The 25,325-nt window shown below is 55.6% G+C and overlaps 1 protein-coding gene across 3 annotated transcripts; it reads left to right on the top strand.

The window, feature by feature from the left end:
* The first annotated feature begins 3,184 nt into the window (after positions 1–3,184).
* VILL (villin like) lies at positions 3,185–25,307 on the top strand. 3 transcript variants are annotated; one of them, XM_014731786.3, is made up of 21 exons: positions 3,185–3,298; positions 5,004–5,108; positions 11,197–11,263; positions 11,425–11,499; positions 11,779–11,984; positions 13,314–13,422; positions 14,720–14,830; positions 15,138–15,337; positions 15,729–15,807; positions 15,908–16,006; positions 16,736–16,871; positions 17,255–17,355; positions 19,413–19,550; positions 19,656–19,814; positions 20,327–20,506; positions 21,089–21,234; positions 22,201–22,345; positions 23,780–23,965; positions 24,160–24,231; positions 24,435–24,773; positions 25,038–25,307. In XM_014731786.3, exons 3-21 carry the CDS (start codon positions 11,198–11,200, stop codon positions 25,149–25,151), a joined length of 2,661 nt encoding a protein of 886 aa, XP_014587272.1. In that variant the 5' UTR covers positions 3,185–3,298; positions 5,004–5,108; position 11,197; the 3' UTR covers positions 25,152–25,307. The 3 variants fall into 3 exon arrangements, with proteins under 3 accessions (XP_014587272.1, XP_014587271.1, XP_014587270.1); XM_014731785.3 differs by lacking the exon at positions 5,004–5,108 and having other exon boundaries at positions 3,190–3,298; XM_014731784.3 differs by lacking the exons at positions 3,185–3,298; positions 5,004–5,108 and adding an exon at positions 6,402–6,477.
* The last annotated feature ends 18 nt before the right edge of the window (positions 25,308–25,325 follow it).

Here is a 25,325-nt window from a genome sequence, read left to right as displayed (position 1 = left end):
GCCCTATGGTCAAACACTCGTGACGTTTGTGCCTCTGCTTTTAAAGGTGCTGTGATGAACAGTTGGCATGCCAGGGTTCAAGAAGAGTGGATGGCTTGAAGTGCTTGCAGTTACCTGTGCAAAACTGACTGGCTGCCTCTGTTCCTATTTTACTGTAAATTCGATGGTGTCTGTTCCTGTTGCATTCTCCAGGGAGCTTCTCTGCAGACTAACACCCCCTCAAGTAGTAGAAATGCTGGTGTCTGGGTGGTCCTGGATTTCTTTTGGACATTTGAACATGATATACAATCCAGCATTACTTGGGAATTACTACATGTGGAATGTGCACGTTTCCAGGGGCAAGCATTTTCAGTCAAGAGGTTTGCAATGATTTCCTTCCTGCCAAAAATAAACACATGAAACTATGCTCTCATGGATGGACTGCTTCTCTAGTGCAGCGCCTCTCCTCACTCTTTTTTCTATTCTCTCCCCCTGCACAGCCTCCTGCCAGCATTTTGGGTCTCCTGGTGTCCCAGCTTCTGGAAAGCAGGGGTGGATGAGAGCAGGGCTGCAGGATCCCAAGAGCCACAGACCTTGACCCCAGGGGAAGCTGGAAAACCATTCTGCCCAATATTAGGCCCTCTGGCTTCATCTCCCCAGACAGAGCAGCCTGGCTCACCCTCCTCTCACAAGGATTCCAGCCCTACCAACAGATTTCCTAATGCAGTCCCCACCTCATCCCATAAGAGGCACAGGCATTGTGTGTGCTGTGTATAGAGCCTAAACCCTTAACGTTTGGGCCCACTGGCTGAGATGCTGTGAAGCATGGCACAGAATCAGAGAGAGGGTAAGGATATACGGACAAGTCAGTTTCTCACAGTGGGACATCCTACTGACATTGCCCTCAGCCCAGCCCCTCTGTACATGAAGGTACGAGGGGCAGCAAGTCCCCCTCTGCTAGGGACTCCGGGCAGAGCTTTGGGCATGGCCTCACCACACTCAGGACTCCTTCTTCATAGTGATACCTAATTCAAATAACAAAATCAGTGTCATCAATCTCATCAGATAGGTTTATCCCCATTTTGTGGATGAGACAACTGAGGCCAGTGAGACAATGGTTTGCAGTCTCTGTTCTATCACAGGGATACAGCGTCCTACTAGGCATATATATTCATCCCAAACAACACAAGACACAGTGTGTGTCAGCCCAGAAAACCTACTATTTACCTAGAGACAAAACCCAAAATCTCTACAGCTAGTCTGTGCCAGGTACCTCTCAGTGAAGAAGGTGGCCAACCAGAGAGGTGACCCCAGCTTCCTCCCCTGGTTCTGGACTCCTAGGCTGTGTCCCTCTCTGTACCTCCCTCTCTCCTTCCCTCTGCTCCCTAACCCTCTCTTTCCCTCCTGTCACCTCTGGCATTGCCTGCAGACCCCCAACTGCTTCACATCTTTGCATACAAGCAAATAGACGGTTGAGAATTGTGGCTGCCCCTGAAGCTGAGGTGTCCCAGTGAGTGTCCATAGATTCTCTGAATAGGTGGGAAGGAAACACAGGTCATCAAGAGATCACTTATTTGAGACTTGGGCATACTGAGATTTCACCTCCTGATGTTTTCTTGTGTGAGCAGTATCATCTCTCTGTAATCCAGGACCAAGGAATGATCAGAAAGCTGGGGAGGGTAGGCAAGGAGTGGCTGGGAAAAGCCAGCTTGAGAAGACAGTCTGTTGAGCTTATGGATAAGGGGTGCACTGGGCTTGGCAGTCCTCCGAGTAACCTGGGATGCTTACGTGGCAGATCTCCTGTGCCAGGGCTGCCCGTGGATTAGCGGGCTGCTCAAGGCCTGGAGCTATCAACTGGCATGGCCATCAGCCCAGTCTCCGGGGAGAACACACTGAACCCTCAGGAGGAGGATATGTGAGCTCCAGAGTTTTCCACGTCAAGCCTCCATAACAGCTCCATCTCCCAGCTCAGTGATTCTCAGTTCTGAGTGGCCAATAGGATCACCTGAGGGCTCTTAAAAATACAGATCCCTCAAGTCCACCCCAGACCATTTAAACCGAAATCTCTGAGGGTGGGCATCAGATTTGTAAGTGCCCCAGATGACTCAAAGGTACAGCCAGGGCTGAGAACCCCTGATCTGATGGGCTATAGAAGAAAAGAAACAACACTGTTCTAAGCCCGACACCTAGGTATGGCAGAGGAGTTATGGGCAGGGCTTAGGGGACATGACATGTATTGCTTTATCTCAAAGATGGGTCATATGTGTTCATTGCTAAAAATTCAAGAATCCTAGAAAAGTACAGAGAAAACCTCACATGGGCACTGGGAACCTTTCCCAAGGCAGGGCTGAGGAGAGGTTCCTGATAGAGCCCCACCTGGGTGGCAGCTCCCTGCTTTTACACTGAGGTGGGGAGCAGAGAGAATACCCTCATTTCACAATGGTGCATGGGGTCACACTACCCACCAGGAAAGGAACCTAGGCTTGCCAAACCCCCTCCACGTCCGTCGTCGTCGGCCCTGTCTCTGTGCCCCATCCCTGCCGCACCGCAGTGAACTGAGTAACAAACAGCTGACTGGCCCTGCGGTGGGGGCGAGATTATCCTGCCCAAGCTGTGTCTGGATGGGGTGGGTGTGCGTCTGGGCAGGGCCACACATCCCCACCTGCGGACACGCAAGGCAGTGACATCTCACTTGCAGGGACCTAGGGCTCTTCTTTGATCCGTTCTCAGACTCGGGCACTCCACACGGCCCATCAGAGTGGTGGCCCCGCGGGCAAAGCGACAGGCTCCACCTTCTGGGGCCCTGGCGGTTCCCATGGCACCCTCGGAGGAGTCGCTCTCGGGCCATGAGTGCCCTGGTGACTGTGTCTGCAGCCAGATGTAGGGGACCCATGTGGGTCCAAGGCTGCTCTCCTCAGGGGCATGGGCTGGGGCGTTTCCAGACTGTGGGATCCAGGACCAGACAGTCCCGCCCCCGCACCACGCCCTGTCCACGCTCCAGAGGGGCACACACACCCCCACCCCCCAACCAGATCTCCACCAGGGGCGACGTTCTGCGCTGAGGAAGGACTCAGCTGAGACCTGGGCCACAGACGTGGAATGAGCGCTGAGGGAACCTGGGGGCGGGGCCTGGAGGGCGGGGCTGGCTTCCAGCGCATGCCCCGCCCTCCCCGGGCCACACCGGCGCCTTTGTCAATATTGACGTGGGGCGGGCTGGGCGTTCGGAGATAAGCCAGGAAGGAACAAAGCAGCGTCCGAGAGCCCAGAACCTGCCAGGCGAGGGTGAGGGTGGGCCACGGGGACTCCGCAGAGGGAAGAGGTCAGTAGGACGAGGGGGTCATGGCTAGGGCGGTGCTGGCCGAGCCAAGCCAGGCTCAGGGCCCTTCTGACATCTAGGCCTGCATCCGTGGAGGGTGGGCCAGTAGAGGCAGGAGGTGATGGAGCCCCCTTGCTCTGGAGGAGGAGATGGGGAGAGGCTGGGCACCTCTTCATCCTTATAGCACCCTGGCTGCCTGTGAGCACTACCCTTGGCCTTAGCTTCCTCTTTCTGCCATGGTGTGATCCCATGAGCTGCAGATTGTCCACATGAGACACAAAGCATGATGCTTATCTTGGTCCCCGGCCGGGCACTAGGGCCCACTCCATCTCTCTAGGACCTGGGATCACAGGTTACAGGTGGGACCATTTTGGAAAGGGGCAGTTATGTCCACCCAAGGTCTGCTGGGTCCTAGAGACCCAGGGAATTCTGAGGGGAGGGGCCTTGGAGAGGTCCTTGTGCCCCCTACTAAGCTGCCGAGTCTGGACCCTGCCAGGCGGAGTGTCCTGCCCACAATGGGGGTGGAAGGATGTGACCTGCCCTGCCTTCTCAGAGGAGGAAATGTCAGCTCAGAAAAAGTCTTAGAAACCTCTCCAAAGTCACTCAGCCAGTGGGCGCTTCAGCTGTGACGGATTGGCGCTTCAGCTGGGATTGGAACCTGGCTCTGGAGAGGACTCAACTCTAGGCCCTGGCTTCAGGACAGAGCCCAGCAGAGGGTCCAAACACACCCCCACTGGATCAGTCGTAGGCCACAGGAGCGTGTCAGCAAATATTTATTAAGCAAGTACCGTGCACCAGGCACCATCCTAGATATGGGGCTACAGCAGTGAGCAAGGCCCTGCCCACAAGGGGCTCACACTGCAGCTGGGGACAGACACTAAACCAGGATCAAATCAATGGTTGTCAGCTTCTGAAGGCACTAAAGAGATGAGGGAAGCCTCACATGGCTGAGGAGGAGGACTGCTTTAGCTAAGGTTGTCGGGGAAGGCCCCTCTGGCAAGGTGCCATCTTGTTTGAGGCTAGAATGCAGAAAAGGAGCTGTGGGGAGATCTAAGGGAGAGGCTTCCAGGCAGAGGGAACAGCTAGTACAAAGGTCCAGAGACTAGAATGAGGTTGGCATTTTGAGGGACAAAAAGAATCTTGTATTAGAACATAGTGAGCAATGGGGAGAGTGATACGAGAGGCAGCCAGAGCGACAGGCAATTTGGGGTTTTGAGGAAGCCACTGGAAGGTTTGAAACAGGAGAGTGGCACCATCTGATTTATGGTGAAAAGATCCCTCTGGCTACTGTGGGAGGAGGGACACAGGGGCCAGAGTGACCAAGACACACAGAGGGAGGCTCATGCTGCCAACTGGTGAGAGAGGCTGGCTCCAGGTGCTGTGCAGGAGTTGGGAGAGGGCTGGCCAGGCTCAGGATCCAGGATGAACCAGACTGGCCAGTGGCTGCACTGTGGGTGTGAGGGAAGGAGAAGAACCTCCAACAGCTCCCAGGTTTGGGGCCTGAGCAACCGGGTAGATGTTCGTGCCATTTCCTGAGGCTCAGAGGAGGTGGATCTGAGAGGCCTGACATGGATATCAAGTGTGAGGTCAGATGTGCCAGGAGAGATGTGACCAGGCTGGAAGATGAAGGCGACTGAGGCCAGGGTGGGGTTTGGGAGAAGTGGGAGCTGGGTCAGAAGAGACAGTAGCATTTCCATGGTACTTACAGCCTGAGGACTAGAACTTGGAAATAAAATAGAAGAGACGGGACCAAAGGCCTGAGCTCTGTGCCCGCTGACCTTTAAAGGCCCCCAAGGAGACAACGGAGCAGCCAGTGAGTGGGGGAGAAAATTTGGGCTGTGGGCTGTGGGCTGTTTCCAGAGGAAGGGGTGGTCAGAGGGGTCCCTGGCTGGTGAGAGGGAGGGTAAGATGAAGACAGAGAACTGACCACCAGCTTTGGCGAGAGGGGGCATTGGTGACCAGGGAAGAGCCATTCCCGGGGAATGCAGGCACAAAGACCAAGTAGAGTGGACAGAGGAGAGAATCTGAGATGAGGAAGTGGGGAGAAGCGAGTCCATGGAATTTTGCTGGGCACAGGGACAAAAGGATCCAGGAAAACAGGTATGCACAGGCGGAGCCAGACACACACTGTCACATACAGGAACAGAAGTTTATACAGGCATTTTCTCACACATGAGGTCAGACACACACAGGGACTGACCAAGTGCCCTGTGCCGCTGGCATCCCTTCACACACAAGGACCCACTGACTCCTGTCTGTTAAACACAACCACACACTGGCAGGAGGTCCTACTGGGCACAGATGGACCCAGATTTCCTGGAGTCCCCTCACCCTGTGACAGGGAGCAGTGGGGGTGAGGACGGGACATGGGGAAAGGGTCTTGGGGCCAGTTGGGCAGGTTTTAACAGTGTGTTCTGGAAGGGACATCCACACTGGGTGGGCTGTGGCTGGGACTGAGGCCTGTGGGCTAAGGTAAGTGGTGGCCATGCCCCTGGAGTTCCCCCCACCCCCCGCCTGCCAATCGGGAAGGAAAGGAGGGAGCAGCCCGAGGTATGGGAGAGGTGTCTTCCCTGCAAGGGCTGGACTAGCCTCCCCCACGATGGGTATCAGCACTCGCTGGGGAGGGCTGTGACAGGCACCAAGCCCAAACAGGGAGCAGGGAGGAGAGCAGAGATGCTAGAGGAAGCCCTTGCCACCTTCCCCCACCTCCTGAAGTGACCTGGGTCTCACAGAGCCAGACTGCCACCCCACCACCACCAGCCTTGGTCCTGCTTCCTCCTAAAGTTTGCTGGGGTGACCTGGCCTTCTGGGGGTTAGGGATCAGGGGCCCATCTGGGCTCTCAGAGAAGGGAAGTCACAGTGTATTCCACACCCCACATCCTGGCCCAGCCAGGCCTCCATGAACTGCTCTCTCTGGCCACCATACCCAGGAAGTGAGGCCTGGCAGACCAGCCATGGCCCTGGGGAGGGGACTGGCTCTCAGAGACCTGGGTTAATATTTGTTGACTGACTAACTGATTGACTAAGTTTGAAAGCCCAGCCTGCTGAGCAGTGGGGTGTGGCCTACAGGGCGGGAGCTGGGATTGGGTTACAGAGGAGGGGGGGCAGTTGGCAGAGCCTGGCCCTGTGCCAGGCCCAGCACTGCCCGCAGGCAGGGCGAAGGCGCAAGCAGTTTCCAGCAGGTAGGCCTGGTGGTGAGGGGGCACAGGGCACAGCTGGGCAGGGAGGGGGCTCAGGGAACCGGGTGGTGAGGGGCTGTTCCGAGTCACAGGTGTACAGCATGGGTCACAGGGCTCAGGGTTGCCGAGGAGCTGGCAGAATTGGGGAGGCAGTGAGCAGCCCAACAAGTGAGAACACCGGTGGGGGCAGGGAGGCTGCAGGCGGAGCGACCCACGAGGAAGAAAGGGGGTGATTTTGTATTCGGGGTCTCTGTCACCCACAGAGTCGGTACACCTGGGGCCCAGGCCCTGCCCTTCCTCCTCCCTGCCGGAGTGCTGCTCCTGGCTTCCTGGGAGTGGGGCAAAGTAACCTCAGGGTCCGCCCCACACAGGTACCTCGGGAGGAGGAAGCTGTGCACCTGGGCGAGGAGAAAGGGGCGCCAGGGGAGGGAAGGGCCCCTGGGTAGAGGAGGGGTGCGTGGAGAAAGGAGAGGTGTCTGGAGAAGGAAGGGAGTGCCTGGTGAGAGGAGAACCCAGAAGAAAGAAGAGGGGCCAGGGGAGAGAGGGTGCACTGAGGGAGGACAGGGGTGCGGGGTGGGGAGGTGCCCTGGGAAAAGGATGAGACACTGGGGGAGAGAAAGGGGTGTCTGGAAGAGGACGGTGGCATGCCGGGTCAGGGAGAGGTGGGGAGTGGCGGTCAGAAGAGAGAAGTGGCTGTTGGGGAGGGAAGATGCATGGGAGGAGGAAGGGAGTGGCCAGTGGGGAAAGAAGAGCGCCTAGGAAAGGAGGGGGCACCAGGGAGAGAAGGGTATGTCAGAGGAGGAACTGGGCATCTGGGAGAGAAAGGAGGCCTCCTGGGTGGAGGGAGCAAGCCCCCAGGGAAAAGAAAGGGGCTCCCAGTAGGGAGAGGACACAGGTGGGGGGGTCCCCACTCACTCAGGGTAGGTGATGGAAGGGAGTTCCCCAGGGAAAAGAGGGGACATCCATGGGTGGGAGGGCTTGGGGGGGTTAGAGGGGGTGCTCTGGGGAAGGAAGAGGCCCCCTGAGGGAGAAAGGGACTGCCTGGGGGAAAGAAGAGGTGCGGGGAGAGAGGGGGCCCCTACCCTTTGAGCATTCCTTCCCCCATCCCCCCAGAACCCAACTGGAAGACAGGTTACATGGAGATGAGGCCTCAGGCCCTGGGAGCCTGAGAGTTTGGCTCCTCAGCTGGACCTGGGTATGGGGGCACCCTCCCAGCGCCCTGGGGTTGATGTTGTCCCTGCCCAGTGAAACCAGCACAGTCCCAACTTTCCGGCCACCAGTTTGATTTTCCTGCCCCACATGGGGCCCCGGTGACCACTGTGCTGAGGCTAGCCAGTCTTCCTGCCACTCTGTTGCTGTTTCCTACAGCCCATAGTTTGTACCTCTGGTCACTGCCTGCCTTTTCCCCGGTCACCGTCACTGGCCACTGCTTCTGCCTGTCACCACCGAATGTCTATGCCTGTCACTCAGTATCATCACGTTTTCTCATGTCACTGTCACACCAACAGGCCATCAACTGCAACAGCAGTTCTGGGTGCAGTTAGAGCGCTAGGTGACTCCTTTCTTCATCCATTTTCACTCAGTCGAGTCTTGGGCAGGCGACAGGCTTCATTCCTTCAAGAACTATTTGCTGAGTACCTGCTGGGTGTTGGGCAGCTGGGAGCCGGCGGTAATCAAGAGACAAGGCCCTGGCCTCGGGGATCCTCTGCTCTAGTGAAGGAGACCATACCAACAGCATACGTGGTCTCCAGAACATGCTCAGAGGGGCCACACCTCACAGCTCTAAACCCCAGCAGGACCACCCCCTCTGCCTACCCTGCTCTGGGCAGCTCCCTCCCCCGCTCTCCTGCCCGCCCCCTCCCCTTACATGGCCACCTTGGCCCTCTTTGAGAGGGTTGAGTGTTTCCCACAGCATACTGTGAGCTCACCAGGGCCCGAGCCCAGCCCTCAGGGGCCCTAGACAAAGGTGTAAGGAATGTGGGCCACTGTGTCACTTGTCACACTATGCCTTTGATTCTGTAACTCTGTATCTCCCCTCCCACCTTGTTTCCCCTTGGTCATACAGGGCCAGTAAAGCCAAGGGTGTTCCTACTGCTGATAAGACACAATTGGAATGGAGTGGGGAGGGGAGAGGAGTTAACACCACACCAGAGCCTCTAGGAATGAGACATCAGAAAGAAGTGACTTCTGGGTCTATTGAGCAAAGCAGCAGCAAGAAGAAAAAGTTGCAACTGGCAAGATTTAGGTTAGATGTAGAAAGAACTTACATGGATGAAGGAAAGATCAAACCTCACACAGAGGTTTCTGAAGGAGTGGTGTAGGGAAGCCTGGGGTAGTTGAGAGTCACCTGCCAAGATGTAACAAAATCGAGAGTCCCCTCTTCCCCAAATACTTGTCCTTCCATGCTGCTTTCTCTTCTGTGCACAGTGAGAACCACAGAGCACAAACTCAAGAGAGCCAAGTTGCTGTTTGCAGAGTCTGTGTGTATTAAGAGTTCAGTTCTGTTTCAAGAATTTGAGTGCTTGTGCCTGATTTGTCTAACCACCCAGGTTAGCTAAGCCTGTCACTTGCTGCAGAGTCTGTCACAGTCTTCAGAGACAGTCCTTGCGTGCAGAGTCTGTCCTGGGTTTGCAGAACCTTTGTCTTATCTACAGAGCCTGTTTCTGTCCTGAGCCTGTGTCTATTTTCAGAGTCTGTCTTTTTCAGAACCTGGTTTTTTTTTTTAAACAGTCTGTCTCTGTTTCCCTGTGTATAAGATTTGCTTTTATGCAAGCTGCCCTGCGTGCAGAGCCTATCCCTGTCTACAGAGCTTGTCTGGTGTCCTTGTCTGGGACACCTTTCTGCCCGAAGACAGTTCCTATTTGCAAAGCTTTATTTATGGTAACCGTCCCTGTCAGCAGAACCTGTTTCCTCTGCAGTAGGTGCCTGTGTCTGTAGACCATGTCCCTGTTTGCAGAGTCTTTTCCTATTTCAGAGCCTGGTTCTGTCTGCAGAACCTGAGCCCTATGTGTAGAGTCTATGACATTTTTCAGGGCCTTGTCTGTTTGCACAGCCTATCTGAATTTCCCTGGATAGATACTGTGTCTGCTTGCAGGATCTATTCCTGTGAAGAGTTTATCACTCTCAGGGGTCGCTGTGTCTATCTGGAAGTACCTGTGTCTTTCTGCAGAGCACATCCTTGTTTCCAGAACCTATGCCTATCTGCATATTTTATCCCTAATTCCATATGTACCTGTTAGCAGAGCCTGTCCCTGTTTACAGAGCCTTTATCTGTTTCCAGCACTCATCCTTTTCTATAAAGCCTGTCCCTGTTTTACAGAACCCAGGCTTTCTACAGAACCCAGCCCTGTCTCAAGATCTTACCCATGTCTAGGGCATCTGTGCTTGAACATGAAGCTGATTTCTACGCCAGCTCATTTCAGCAAATCCTACACTCTCTGAAGAAGCTGTCACTGTTAAGAGAGCCTGTCTGTTTGCAGAGCCTGTGTAGGCTTACAAAACCTCTCTCCCTAGCTGCAAAGTCTCTGTCTATAGAACCTCTGTCTGCAAAGCCTGTGTCTTTTATCAGAGTCTGGATCTCTTTTCAGGGCTCATGATTGTTTGCCCAACCTGTTCCCAACTCCCTGTATGCAGGATTTGAGTCTGTTTCCCGAGGCTGTCCCTGCATGCAGAACCTGACCATACCTAGAGAACTTTTGCCTGTTTCAAGAGCCTGCCTCTAACTGGAAAGCATTTTTCTAACTGAAGATGCTGTGCCCATTTGCAGAGCCTTGCCTATCAATGTACCTGTCTCTGTATCTGCAAAGAGTCCCTTAAGGGTTTGTCTCCATCCACATGTGCAAAGCCTTTCCCAGTCTGCCAAGTTCTCCATACCTGCAAAACCTGTGACTGTTTGCAGTCTTTTTCAGTGTTCGCTTTTGCTCATTTTCCCAGCCTGTCTGAATTTCCCTGGGTAGAGTCTGTGTCTGTTTGCACAGGCTGTCCTTATACACACAGATAGACCCTGTCTACAGAACTCATTTTTGTCAGGAGAACCTGTGCCTGTTGCATCCCTTTCTTCAGTCTGAGGAAGCTGTCCCTGTTTGCAGAGCCTATGCTTGTATGGAGAGCCTTTCTCTAGCCATATAGCCTATCATTCTCTGCAGGTGCTAGATCTCTGCATAGCCATTCCTGACTGTCTGGAAGACCTATGCTTATTTGCAGCTCTGTCCTTGTGTGCAGAGCCTGTCTTTGTCTACAGGATTCAGTCTCATTTCAAGAGGCTGTCCCTGTTTGCAGAGTCTGTCCCTGCCTGCAGAAACTCTTGCTAGCAGAGCCTCTGCCTGTCTGCATACCCTATCACTGTCTACAGTGACTGTCCCTGACTGCAGATCCTGTGTCTGTCTGCACAGCCTATTTCTAACTCCCTGTCTGTTGGCAGAGGTTGTCCCTATGTTCAAAGCCTGTCCCTGTCCACAGAGCTCAGCTGTTTCCAGAGCACAACCACAGATGACAAAACAGGTCCCTGTTTGTAAAGCCTGTGTGCTGATGTCTGCAGCATCTGTCCTGGTTTGCTGGCATTTGTGTTTCCACAGCCCTCCTAATGAAAGGCACATTCTATGATGAAGGTGCTTTGGAGAGCTGTAGGTGGGAAGAGTTCTTGCTTGAAGCCCAGAGTACAGGTGGCCAGGGCCTGAGAACTCTGGCTCTTGTTGTTTCCTCTCTCTGTCCTGCCTGGCCTAGGATGGACATCAACAAGGGCCTCCCAGCCATCCAGAGCCATAAAGACCTCCACGTATGGATCATTGAGGTGAGGGGCATGACCAGACAGTAGAGTTGGTGTTTAGTCTCTGAGATTAGGCTTCTTCCACACTCCCCCCACCTCAGAGTTCCCTCCCTCACCCCACCCCAGAGGGTCATGGGGGGATGGGGAGGTCTCCTGAGTTGTCACTAGACACTCTCCTTTCCCAGAACCTGAAGATGGTGCCAGTACCGGAGAGGGCTTATGGGAACTTCTTTGAGGAACACTGCTACATCGTCCTCCACGTGAGCACCTGGGGAGTCTGTCTGAGGGGGTGTCATGGCCCAGCTGGGGAGTCTGATGGTGTAGACTAAGCTCTGCCCTGGGAACAGGCAGGCTGGGAGCCCAAGAATCGCATGCCACAAGGGGCTGCAGCCTTGGAGGCCTCTTGGCCCTTCCCTCCCCATTCTCCATCTCCTGCTTATGGAACACCTGCCCAGTCTCCACAAGGCCCTTGGTACATCCTTGACCTGGAGCCTTAGCCCTCTCCCCCGACCCGACACACATACACACCTGGGTCCTAGGTCCCCCAGAGCCTGAAGGCCACACAGCGGGTGTCCAACGACCTGCATTACTGGGTCGGGAAGCAGGCAGGTGCGGACGCGCAAGGTGCGGCGGAGACCTTTGTGCAGCATCTACAGGAGGCGCTGCATGACGCCCCCGTGCAGCACCGGGAGGCGCAGGAGCACGAGTCTGACTGTTTCCGCAGCTACTTCCGCCCTGGAATCATGTGAGTGATGCAACGAGGGACAGAACCGTGGGGTGGCTGGGCCGCCTGGGGTGGGTCTTTCCCTTATCTCTGGTGTGTGGGTTGTTTTGAGGGAGGAGATAACACCTTTATTGAGATACAAAGCAGGGATCATACAACCTACCGACTTAAACACACAGTTCAGTGATTTAGTATATTTACAGACTTGTGCAACCATCACCACAATTTTAGAAGATTTCCATCACCCCACAAAGAAGGCCAAAACCCTTTAGCAGGCATTCTCAGTCTCCCACAACACTCCCTTCCCCCAGTCTATATAGATTTGCCTGTTTGGGACATTTCATATAAATGGAATTATACACACATGATGTATGGATGTACCACATTTTATTTATATATTCATCACTTAATGGACATTTGGGTTGTCTCCACTTTTTAGTTGTTATGAATAATGCTATTATTAATATTTGTATACAAGTTCTTGGTTTTTTTCCAGTCTTATTGAGATGTAATTGACATACGTCACTGTGTACGTTTAAGGTACGCAGCATGATGGTTTGACTTACATATATTGTGAAATGATTATAGCGGTAACTTTAGTTAACATCTATGTTAACATATGGACATATATTTTTCATTTCTCTTTGGTATATATCCAGGAGTGGACACCAATGTTGTTTTGAGTCTGCTTTTATGTTACTGTGCCAAGTAGAAATATGTCTTTTGCTGTAAATTGCTTCAAAAATTTATTGAATTAATAACTGCAATATAGTAGGTTGAACCATAGGAAACTGCCAATATTCAATCATCTGTTTCATAGAGGTGAACCTAATATACGCATATGGTGTTACATGAACACATGCACACATGTATACACACACACACAGAAAAAACACAGCACCCCTATATGTGTCCACCTGCAGATGGGCATATCTACACACATATGTGCACATCCCTGCCCACCTACACTCATATATGCTGTTGCCCAAATTCTATGCACTCACATCTTTACTCACATGGATAAACAGAAACACTTATGCCCCACTTGTATTAAAGGTGCATGTGCCTGTATCTACATCTAAACACATGGATAAACAGATATATACTATGCCCCCACTGTATACATGTACCTAAATGTGCATGTGTCCACATAGCTACACACGGATAAACAAATGCACCCTCCTGCCCTCACATGTGTACCCCTGTGCTTGCGTGTTCATATCTACATGCATACATGTATTAAACAGGCACATGCATATCCCTACATGTATGCGTGCATGAGCTCACACCTGCACTCACTCCTGCACATGGCAGTGTGTGGTTTTATGTGAGACCCCATTCCCTCCTCAGCTACAGGAAGGGAGGCCTAGCCTGTGGCCTCAAGCACGTGGAGACCGACATGTACAACATCCAGCGACTGCTGCACATCCAAGGGAGGAAGCACGTGTCAGCCACCGAGGTGAGGGCTGCCAGGGTGCCACTTGACCTCTGGACTCAGCTCAGACTGCATGTACTGAAGAATAGGGAAAGGTAGGGGGAGACGGGGGAGTAGGGGGTACATGGGCTATCAGCATTCCCAGATGGCCTGTCTTGAAGGAGGAGAGAGAAGGCAGAGCCAGGCTTCTAGCTCCACCCCCACGATGGCTCCTCTGACCCTCTGTTTCCTCGTCTGTCTCATGGGTGTATTAAGAACTTGGGGAGGTGTGGCAGACAAGAAGGTACACTTGGCTGGTCCTTGTAAGCAGCACAATGGGAAGGAGCATGGTTTGGGGTGGGATGTGCACAGCCCCACACTCTCATACACATTGTCATTATCACCCATAGGCCGCACACACTGTCTCCCACTGTTGCCCCTGGGGCCACTCTAGTCCACAGAATGCCCTTGTGCAAATTAGAACAGAGTGCCCCTTACTTCCACCTGTCAGGAGATTAATGGAAAACACTGATTTTGTTAGAATGAGACATTTTGCTGCCATCTGGCAGGAGTTTGGTGTAATGAACATTCAGGTGTTTGATGTCTCCAATGTGAATGGTGACACCTGAGTTGTGCCTGTTACTGTCTACAAGGTATGTGGCAGCCCTGTGACTCACAGAGAGTCCTATACAGGCTCACTCACTGTCACCCACAAATTCAGTGACCATACATCCCTGGTCATGCAAGGACATCATGTAGCCCCAGGTTTTGCCTGTTCTCTTGGCATAATTATTTAGAGTCCCCCCTTTTAGTCTCAAAAGTCTGTTTGAGTGATAACTATCCCAGTCCATGGATGACACACTGTCCCCCACACAGGCACACATACACTGTCACCCATGAGCTCACACAGCTGTTCACATTTGATGTGCCCCCCACATATGTACACATGTACACACACACATCCGCACACATGGATAAACAGATACATAAGCCCCACTTGTATACACGTGTACAGCTACAGACATGCTTTGAGTGAAAAAGGTCATATTCAGTCATGTACACCCTGTGAAAGGCAGCATTACCTACAGTCCCACATGCCTAGAGATGTACACAGCCACACCCACAGTGACCCTCAAGGTCTCATACAGTTACAGAGATGCATGCCCACACACCATAATAGTGGTGTTGTGGTCACACATACTCCCAATTGCACACAGCTTCATGCACACAAGTGACACACTCGAGCTATGCTCACCTAGGCGGGACAGGCTGTGGTACCCCTCCACCTGGGTGCTGGTAGTAAAACACCTGTCTCCCTCCTTGCCCCTCCTGGCTCTGGCAGGTGGAGCTCTCCTGGAACAGCTTTAACGAGGGTGACATCTTCCTGCTGGACCTGGGGAAGGTGATGATCCAGTGGAACGGGCCCAAGACCAGCATTGCTGAGAAGGCGCGGGTCAGTGTCTGCCCTAGGAACCAAGGGGTGCAGAGCTCGGGGAGAGGAGTGGTCCTCCAGGTGCCCATCCTCCAGCCACCTGAAGAGGTGGGCTTGGCTCTCTGCTACAACCTGAGAAGTACCTAATGGGTGCAAGCTGAGTCCAGACCCTGCACTGGTGGTGCCCGTGGATGCCAGGAAAAGGGGACACCTCCCCCTGCCCCCAGGCTCTGGGAGCTGAGCACTGACAGGAAGGATCTGGGATGGACTGTCTGAGGGGTAAGGGAGGCATGCTGGGGAAGCCCGACTGCCAGGTCCTCTCCTGCAGGGCCTGGCCTTGACCTGCAGCCTCCAGGACAGGGAGCGTGGTGGTCGTGCACAGATCGGTGTGGTGGATGATGAGGTCGAAGCCACTGACCTCATGCAGATCATGGAAGCTGTGCTGGGCTGCAGAGTGGGCAACCTGCACACAGCCATGCCCGACAAGAGTATTAACCAGCTGCAGAAGGCCAATGTCCGCCTCTACCAGTGAGCAGACCTTGGGAGTGGGCAGGGTGGGTGGAATAGCCTAGGCCTGCATGTCCATCATTACTGCAATAACACAGTGTTTGTAGAAAGCCCTCCAGTAAAGGCTTGTGGGTTTCTGGGGCAGGCCATGTGGGACCTTGGGCCCAGCCTGTACTCTTGCATGGCTGTCTTTCTGAGAAACCCATTGTATAGACAGGAGGACTGAGGCCCTGTCAGGGCCAGGGATTGCCTAAGGCTCCACAGCAAGGCAGCAGTCAACTCAAGACCTCAACTCAGGGCCCCAGCCCCCATGCCCTCTGCCATGTGGGGAGGGGCGGGGGACATGGGGGCTAGAGTGGAAGGGAAGCTAGGGAGGGGCTGAACTGACCACATCTGGATGCCTGTCCCCCAGTGTCTACGAGAAGGGCAAGGACCTGGTGGTCCAGGAGTTGGCGACCTCCCCACTGACCCAAGACCTACTGCAGGAGGAGGTGAGGCAGGCTGGGCCCCAGCCCCCTATCCATCCCCACCCACCCCACAACCTCAACTCCATCTGGACCACCTACTGAGCAGCCCCACTCTTGCTCCTAGGACTGCTACATCCTGGACCAGGGTGGTTTCAAGATCTACGTGTGGCAGGGACGCACATCCAGCCTCCAGGAGAAAAAGGCTGCCTTCACTCGGGCTCTGGTGAGGCTGTGGGGCCCTGTCTCAGAGGGACGTAGAGCTGCCTGGGGTTTGAAGTGGGAGGCAGGCCTGCCCTGGGGTCTGAGGGAAGAAATGGCTCTACTCTTAAGACTAAGCTGAGAGACATCTATGTCCTGCGGTCTGAAAGGGGAGGGAGTCCTGCCCCAGGGCTAGGAGATGAATACATCCTGCCCTGGGAGGCCTGTCTGATGGAGGAGGACATGACCCTGCCCTCGGGTCCCAAGCCTGGAGACAAACCGCCCAATCTGAGGGAGGAGACACAGCTCTGCCCAGGCATATGACGGGGAACGTAGGGCCCCTCTCTGGGATCAGGGCCATGCGGCCTGCCCTGGGCACTTTGAGTGGGGGGGAAGAGCAGATAGCACCTAAGAAACCTTGTGTAAAAGGGGGAGGCGGTCCTGCCTTGAGGTCTGAGGAGCCTACAGCACTGGGCGCCCCATCCTTTCAGAGGAAGGGAGACGGGGCTCTGCCTGGGGTCTGACGGTTGTCATGGCCGGCCCTTCCCGAGGCCCGGACTAAGGGGACCTGGCCTGTCCTCAGGGACCTCAGAGAAGTGGGTAGTGACGGAGCTAGCTCCTTCAGCGGGTCATGAGTTTGGTTAATTAACAAGGCTCCGGACTCCACTGGCCCTGCAGCCCGAGCAGCAGGTCCCGCGGGTGCAGCGGAGCAGTGGGCCCTCGGGACGCTCGCCTGACAGAGCCCCCGCCCCAGGGCTTCATCCAGGCCAAGGGCTACCCGGCCCACACCAACGTGGAGGTGGTGAACGACGGCGCCGAGTCGGCCGCCTTCAAGCAGCTCTTCCGGACGTGGTCTAACGAACAACGCAGGAACAACCCCGGAGGGATGGGTGAGCGAGCAGGGCGGGGCCTGTGGGGGCTGCACCCAGAACAAGGGAGGGATGGGTGAGCGGACGGGGCGGGGCCTGCGGAGCGGGGCCTGTGGGGGCGGTACCCAGAACCCCGGAGGGATGGGTGAGCGGACGGGGCGGGGCCGAGCCTGCGGGGGCGGGGCGGGGTCTGCGGAGGAGGCACCGAGAACCCAGGGGGATGGGTGAGCGGACGGGGTGGAGCCGAGCCTGCGGGGGCGGGGCGGCACGCAGAGCCTCCGCGGAATGGGCGAGGGGGCGTGGCCGAAGGAGGCTTCTTGAGTGATGGGTGGGGCAGGGTTGGCGGGGGCGGAGGTTGGGACAAGGGCAGAGGGCGCCAGAGGCACCGTCTATCCCACCCTCAGGTAAAGGGATTCAGGTAAAGCCGGACGTGGGCAAACTGCGCAGCCAGCCTGAGCTAGCGGCTCAGCTCAGAATGGTGGATGACGGCTCCGGGAAGGTGGAGGTGAGGGGTACTGCCTTAGCTGGGGGAAGTGGGCACACAGGGGTAGGCTTTGTCTTCAGGTGAACGGTATAGCCACTAAAGTGACCCAGGTACACCCAGGTGCACATCTACACACACTCAAGGACACCTAGGGGTATGTGTACATATACAAACACCCTCCCCACAGCCCGCTCATACACATCACACCGAATCAATTATACACAGCCATTGCCTCTCGCTCATATAACACTCATGGCATACAGCACAGTAACGCTCAGATGCTTAATTGTGCCCTTCTGTCATATGTATAACACAGTCATACATATGATAATAGAGACACACCTACTCACACTTTCTAACTGCACTTAATCACAGCCAAGTACACAATTGCAAGCATGTAATTGCACAAACTTTGCATCACACATGATCACAGTCCCATACAACCATCAACCCACAGAGACAGACCAACACAAATACACAGTCACATATAACCAGTCACAGCCCCACACACCCAACCCCCAACACACAGTCATGCACTGTCAGCCATCCATCTGCTTTCAGACCAGTATTCTGGGAGATGCAGGAGGTGGGGGCCACCTCTGGGCTCTGTATGGGGCTGGGTTCATCTTGACTTGTTGGCAGGGCCCTTAATTCCTTTGGGCTTCAGTTTTTTATCTATCAAATGGGGGCAAGAACTGTGGTCCCATTGGGTCCCACACTGGTGTGAAGATGCTGTGAGATTCTGGGAATGGGACTGCTGGGCCTGTGTGAGGGGTTCTAGTTCTCAAGATAGGTCGAGGTCAGAGAAAACACCATTTGTCCAAGGCTTCCTCCTTCATTTGCCCTGATATGGTTGGACAGAGGCCGTTAGTGAAGAGAGATGAGATAGGAGGAGACAGGGCAAGGAGAGGGGTAGAGAGGGGAGCAAGGAGAAAGGAAGACAGGGAGAGGGGACAGGGAGAGACAGAGAGAAGAGGAGACTGAGAGAGAAAGAGACAGAGAATGGGGGGTAGATGGGATGAAATGCAGGGAGAGATGCAAGCATGGGCAGAGGAGAAAGGGGGGATCCAGGAGAGATGGGGCCGACAGGGAGCTAGAGAGAGGGATAGAGGAAGACAGAGGAGGGCAGGGGAGGAAAGAGAGGGGGCTCTGCCACTCAGGCCCCAGGCACAAAGGCAGGGAGGGGACTCCTCTCAGCAGGCCAGTGGACAGGCAGGTGTGGCAGGGAGTGGCAGTGGTATGGTTGGGAGGCCTGGCTGCCAGGTGAGTGCCGCTCCTGAGTGGCGTGTGGTTATAGTCAGCCTCTTCTGCAAAAGGCAGGATTCTGGATGCTCTGGTCTGGAGCAGACCTTCTCAGAGACAGCTGTCAGTTCTGTGTAGGCCCAGGATGCCCAAGCATTGTTTCCTGCCATGTCGAAGTGGGTGTTTTATCCCCACTTTAACAGGTGGGGAAAACTGTGACTCAGAAAGGTCTCTCGGCCAACATGGGGCTGACCTGGCATTTGGCCGGGTCTGCCTGGCTCCAGAGCCCGTGCTCACTACCCACAGGAACAAGACATCACACTGTTAAGCATGAGGAAGTGTTTTCCTTTCCGTCTGTGAACAGGCTTTGTTTTTTTAAGTGACATTTGAAAAAAGGGAATTTTTCCAAGAGCCCTGAGGCCTTGCTTCTGGCCAGCTTCTGCTGCTCTGGCCTGAGCACTGAGCAGCCATGCCAGGACCTGACTGCCCCTAACCTCGGCTGTGACTGGTGGGGTCAGGCTGGGCATGGTGTGTGGCAGGAGTCAGGTCCGCCCCGGCAGCCTCTGGAGTCCTCACCACTCATTTGTCCCAGGCACCACACGCCAACTCAGAGTCCTGGCCGAGAGCAGGCTGGCACAAGTGTCGTGGTCCCAGGGGCCCATGAGGGAAAGGGTCACCTGCAGATCCTTCCACAAGCCCAGCACAGAGTGTGGGGTGGGCGCACTGCTGGAGGCGAGCCCCTTGCCTGCAGAGATGAGGCATGCCTCAAGGCTGGGCACAGGGAGGCTGGTTCAGGTGGAGGAGCCACCAGTGCCCACTTGCCCCCTGTTCCCCAGATGTGGTGCATCCAGGACTCGTGCAGGCAGCCCATGGATCCCAAGCATCATGGACAGCTGTGTGCAGACAGCTGCTACCTTGTACTCTACGCATACCAGAACATGGGCCGTGTCCAGTACATGCTGTACCTATGGCAGGTGCGCCGACCTGAGGAGGGTGGTGGGTGCCTTCAAGCCCCAGAGCTAAGGATCTGAGAATGGGATCTAAGAGCTGCGCCAGGCCCTCACCACCCCCGCCTGCAGGGCCCCCAGGCCAGCGCACATGAGATAAAGGCCCTGAACTGCAACGCTGAGGAGCTGGACCTCATGTACCACGGAGCCCTGGTGCAGGAGCACGTGACCATGGGCAGTGAGCCCCCCCACTTCCTTGCCATCCTCAAGGGCCAGCTGGTGGTCTTCCAGGTAGGGCCCACCTTGCTGCTGTGGCCACAGCCTCACTGGCTCCTCCAAGTGCCCGTGCCCCTTACACATACATGCTGAGCACCTTCTCTTCAGGCCAGGGACCCAGCTTACCAACCCCTGGGTTCCTAGTGCTTGTCTGAGGCCCAGGAGCTCCAAGGGTGACCCCTGCCTGAGTTTCTTCTCCTGGTCCCCAGAGCCAGCCACAAAGCAGGAGACAGGTGAAGAAGTTGAATTGAAAGGGAGCCAGGGCCTTGCCTGGGGTCACAGACAGGCAAAGCCAGCCCCCACTTTCCACCTTCAAGGCCTGAGGGAGCTATGCCCTGACTCCTCAGGGATGGGGTGAAGAGTCCATTTAGAAAGGGCCTGGTTCCCTATCCTAGACTGATGGGGTCCTCACACTCTACACTCAGAGGGTCCAGAAAACAGTGGTGCCTTTAATGAGGGTCCCCACTGGGACAGGGAGGTGGCCCCCAGGAGCCCTTGTCTCAGTCTGAGGCCCAGCCCTTTTGTAGGGGGACACAGGGCACAATGAGAAGGGGCAGCCGGCATCCACCACGAGGCTCTTCCAGGTGCAAGGCACCGACAGCTACAACACCAGGACCATGGAGGTGCCAGCCCGTGCCTCAGCCCTCAACTCCAGCGACATCTTCTTGCTGGTCACACCTGACATCTGCTACCTCTGGTTTGGGAAGGTACCTCAACACTGACCACTCAGGCAGTGGTGCCAGGCAGGGATGGGTCCACTCCACAGGGGCTGTAGACTTCAAGTCCAGCCTCACACAGGCCAGGAGAGGGGCAGGAGGAGAGGCCACAATGTTCCCTCTGGAACCTGGGGGAAGTTACAAAGTGACAGGTGAGCCTGGGAGTCCACAGGCCAGAGCTGGGCTAGACCTAGACTGCCTCCCTTCCTTTCGGCCTTGAGCAGGGAGCACACCCCTTCGTAAGTCTCTCAGGAAAAGAAAGAGGCCTAGTCCAGTTTGCCAGAGTTTTCTCTGATCTTCAGCATAAACCATGAATGATCCCTAAGCCAAGGAGTCCCCATCCTGTGCTCTGGACCTGGAGAGGGTCCCAGTCCTTGTGACCCTTATCAGTTGGGGAAAGGGAGGCCAGGAGGGGGAGGAAGAGAGATCCCTTGCTCATTTGTGCCCTGCCATCAGCCTAGGCCTCCTGTGACTCAGGCCCAGCTCCCCGCAGGCCTCTGTGAATCAGGGATGTGGGGCTGGAGGTGGAGACCCCTCCCCATGCAGGGCCTGACCCAGCTCTTTGCCTGCCAGGGCTGTAGCGGTGACCAGCGTGAGATGGCACGGATGGTGGTCACTGTCATCTCCAGGAAGAATGAGGAAACGGTGCTAGAGGGTCAGGAGCCTCCCCACTTCTGGGAGGCCCTGGGAGGCCGGGCTCCCTACCCCAGCAACAAGAGGTGACAGGGCTGGGAAAAGGGTATTCTCCTTACACAGAGGCAGAAACTGAGGCCCAACGAGAGTGGGTGACTAATTCAGGGTCACACAAAAATCTGAAGAGGCCAGACTAGAACTGAAGACTCTTGGCTGCCCTTCCCCAGGGCTCCTAGGAGCACAGCGCCCCAACTTCAGTCCCCAGCCCTGGATAATTTGGATCACGAAGATGCCAGGGAGAGTGGTGCAGTGGCGCCCTCTGCTGGCTGAATGTGCTCCTTGCATTGTCCCAGTTCTGAACCATCCCACTGGCAGAGGCTCCCCAACCCTAGTCCCTAGGGGTGGTGGTGCCCAGTGTGTGTGTGTAGTATAATATGACACGTGGCTAAACAGTGTGTGTGGAGTGTGCAAGAACTGTGTATGTGTGTGGTCTCTAAGTGGACCAGGGTGTGTATCCAAGGATAGGGCAGAGTGAGGCCTCCAAGGGAGGAGGGAGCTCTGCCTGTGGGGCCTGGTTTCTGCACTGCACGCCCCCCAGATCTCCAGAGCTCCTAAGCACTACTGTCCCCCTCTCTTAGCCTAGCTTCCCTCCTCCCACCTTGGGCCTGAGGCCAGGCTCCCAGCCAGGGGTGGGATACCGGCTCCTCCCTCCCAGGGAGGGCAGGGCTCCCGCTCAGGCCTGCCCCACTAAGCCTGCAGTCCCCTTCCTGGGGCCCGCCCACTTCTGGGAAAATTCTTGGGGCAGCTTGTGCCACAGCTGGCTGGGGATAGACAGATCACCTAATCTGCTTTCCCCACTGACGGACGGGGTCCCAGAGAGGAGCAGGGTGCTCCTGGAGTGAATTACGGGATGGGTGGAGCTCAGAGGAGGGCACAGTGTCCTCCTATTCCCCAGCCCCTGGGGCCTGTGTGCTGAGGGCTAGCTTGGCACAGGCTGGTAAGAGGCACAGGGCTATCTGCGCCCCTCACGGCCCTGTGCCCACACTGGTCAGGCTCCCTGAGGACGTCTCCAGCTTCCAGCCGCGACTATTTGAGTGCTCCAGCCAGACGGGCCACCTGGTCCTCATGGAAGTGATGTTCTTTAGCCAAGAGGACCTGGACAAGTATGACATCATGTTGCTTGACACCTGGCAGGAGGTGAGGCAGCCACCCCCTGCCTGGGTGAAGTGTGAATGGAGCGTGTCTGTATCTGTGTAACTGGGTGTGAGCATGTGTGACTTTGTGTGTTTCCAGCCATGTGACTGCAGGTAATGCTGCAGGTGCTTCTGTGGCTGTGTGACATTGTGACACTGTAACTGTGTGACCATGGATGTGAGACCATGGATGACTGTGTCACCGTGAGGCTGTGGGGGACTGTGACTGTGTCTGGGATGCGTGTGCAATAGTGAGCAGTTTTGTGACCAGAGTGTAACTCTATGTGTCTTATGATGGGGGTGCGTGATTCCAGGCAGCTGAGTGCCTGTGGCTGACCTGTGTCAGGGTTGAGTGGCCAACTGTAGATTGAATGACTGACTGCGTGTGTATATGTGATGTCTCTGTGTGACTGCATTTGCCTTTGTGTATGTGGCTGTGTGTAATGGCTGTGTGGTCAAGTAACTGGCCAGCCCAGCTCTAACCAGTGAGACTGTGTGAAAAAGAGAGAGACTCTGACTGGCTGCAGGAGTGGGAGACTGAGTGACTGTATTTGTGTGGTTGGGTAACGATGTTTCTGTGTGGCCATCTGCGGTTTTCAGGCTGGGTGTGTGAGACTGTGATCGGGTGTGATTGTGTTTATGTGTGACTGTGGTGACAGTGCGTGGCTGTGATTGGCTGTCTCCCTGTGTGGCGATGGACGATCGTGTGTCTGTAGAGCTGATCGTGTATGTGTCTGCCTCATTGTGTCTGTGACACTGTGTGAACGTGGTGATGAGGCTTGTGAGCTCCCATCGCAAAGAAACCAAAGCCCTTGCCAGAGCCCTGTGTGACCCGGCGGCCCCAACTCTCTGGCCCACTTTGCCCCCACTCTCCCCCTTGCTTGCTCTGTTCTCCCTGCTGCTCCTGGAACATGCCAGAACACTCAGGGCTTTTGCACTGGTTGTTTCTTCGGGTTAGAACACTTCCTGCCCAGACACACATGGGGCTTGCTCTCTCACCTCCCTCAGATCTCTAATGTAAAATTACAATATCCTACCACCATCACCACACTTCTTATCTTCTTTCCCTGCCTTATTTTTCTCCCTCTGATATCCTATGTATTTTGCTTATTTTTCTGTCTACCCCAATAAAATGAAAGCTCGACAAGGGCAGGGATTTTTGTCTTTTTTCTTCAAAGTTGTATTCCCAAAGCCTAGAACAGTGCCTGACACAGTAGGTGCTCCATAAATGTGTGGATTGAAAGCATAGGTGCATGCCTGTGACTTTCCGGCTTGTTTATGGTATATGGGTATGGCAGCCAGCTTACTGGGTGTGTCTGTCTGGCTGGCACGTGTGTGGGGGAATCTGAGACCATCTGATGGACAGAGGTGGGAGGGAAGTGGCCAGCTCCGGGCAGCCCCTCCACCTGCCCAAGGCCAGGCCTCCTCTGTGGCCCAGATCTTCCTGTGGCTTGGGCAAGCTGCAAGCGAGTGGAAGAAGGAGGCAGTGGCCTGGGGCAGGGAGTACCTGAAGACCCATCCGGCGGGGAGGAGCCCGGCCACGCCCATCGTGCTGGTCAAGCAGGGCCACGAGCCTCCCACCTTCACTGGATGGTTCCTTTCCTGGGACCCCTACAAGTGGACCGTGAGTGAGGCCTGAACCCCGTAGCCCCACCCTCATCTGGGGGAGAGGGCCTGCTCCGGGCAGACTGAGAGGAGGCATCGCCCTGCCCAGGGTCTTCCAGTGTGGGTGGGAGAGGTCTGCTCTTGTCCTCAGGCCCCCTCCCGGGTCCCATTGGTACCACTCCATCCTGCCCCTCGCCTGATTCTTGCCCCCAGAACAACCAGTCTTATGAGGAGGTGGTGGAGGGCAGCCTGGGAGCAACATCTGCCGTCTCTGAGATAACAGCTGTGAGTACCAGGGCCTCCTGGGCTTTCCCCTGGGGGTCTGGGCTCAGTCAGTGTGGTCCAGGTGGGCAGAGGGGCAGGGAAGGAGCCAGGCCCTGGTAGGTGGCAGGGGCTGCAGCTGGGGGCAAGAGGGCCAATGGGCCATGTGGCCTCCCTGTGGGAGCTTATCCACCACCTTGCCCAGCCTGAGTCCCCTCTCTGGACAGGAAGTCAAAAACTTCCAGCTGTCCAGATGGCCAAGCCATGGCAGGGCAAGCCCCTTGGCCCTACAAGCCCTCAAGGGCTCCCAGGACAGCTCAAAGAGTGAGCTGGAGCTAGGCCCCAAGGCAGGCAGCAGCAACAGCAGCAGCACCAGCACCAGGACCACTGCCAGCACCAGCACTAGGACCAGCGCCAGCTCCAGCACCAGCACTACAACCAGCTCCAGCACCAGCACCTACCACAGCAGCCCCAGATCCATGGTCAGTGGGAACCTGCCTCGCGAACAGCTGATGCACCAGGCCGCCGAGGACCTGCCAGATGGCGTGGACCCAGCCCACAAAGAGGTGGATGCCCAAGACCCCCTGCCACTCACTGCCCCAGCACTAACGCATCTAAAACTGAGCTGGTGGCACCCGGGGCATGACCCACTGAGGATGGGCAAGAGGCAGGCTGCCCAGGGAGATGTGTGTTCCAGATGGGGTGATAGGCAGAGAGATGTGGGAGAGGAGAGCCTTGATCCCTGAGATGACACCTCTGGGTGGGTGGGACAGAGTCTGGGCTCAGTTGACACCCTTCTCCTGCATCCACACCCCCACTTCCCTACCCAGTTCTATCTCTCAGACTCCGACTTCCAAGATATCTTTGGGAAATCCAAGGAAGAATTCTACAGCATGGCCAAGTGGAAGCAGCAGCAGGAGAAAAAGCAGCTTGGTTTCTTCTGAACCCAGGCCCTGCCTGTGCCCCCTACAGGGCCAAGGCCCCCCAGGAGACCTCCCACACACATACCTGAGCCCCTGGGGAGACCATGTTGGCACTCCCTGCTCAGAGACTCCTGGGTCACCCCCCTACTTGTCAATAAAAGCTTATGGCCCTCACAAGGTGTGGTGTGTGGGTTT

Source organism: Equus caballus, chromosome 16, assembly GCF_041296265.1.
Source record: "Equus caballus isolate H_3958 breed thoroughbred chromosome 16, TB-T2T, whole genome shotgun sequence".
Classification (NCBI taxonomy): Eukaryota; Metazoa; Chordata; class Mammalia; order Perissodactyla; family Equidae; genus Equus; species Equus caballus.
The sequence above is the reverse complement of the archived record's forward strand: the minus strand, read 5'-3'. Positions and strand labels throughout refer to the sequence as shown.

Excerpts from the sequence above, each read along its gene's own strand:
- VILL (XM_014731786.3), top strand. The coding sequence starts at position 11,198 with ATGGACATCAACAAGGGCCTCCCAGCCATCCAGAGCCATAAAGACCTC. Across the intron at positions 11,264-11,424 it reads TCCACGTATGGATCATTGAG|AACCTGAAGATGGTGCCAGT; the intron begins GTGAGGGGCATG and ends CTCCTTTCCCAG. Across the intron at positions 14,831-15,137 it reads GCATTGCTGAGAAGGCGCGG|GGCCTGGCCTTGACCTGCAG; the intron begins GTCAGTGTCTGC and ends CCTCTCCTGCAG.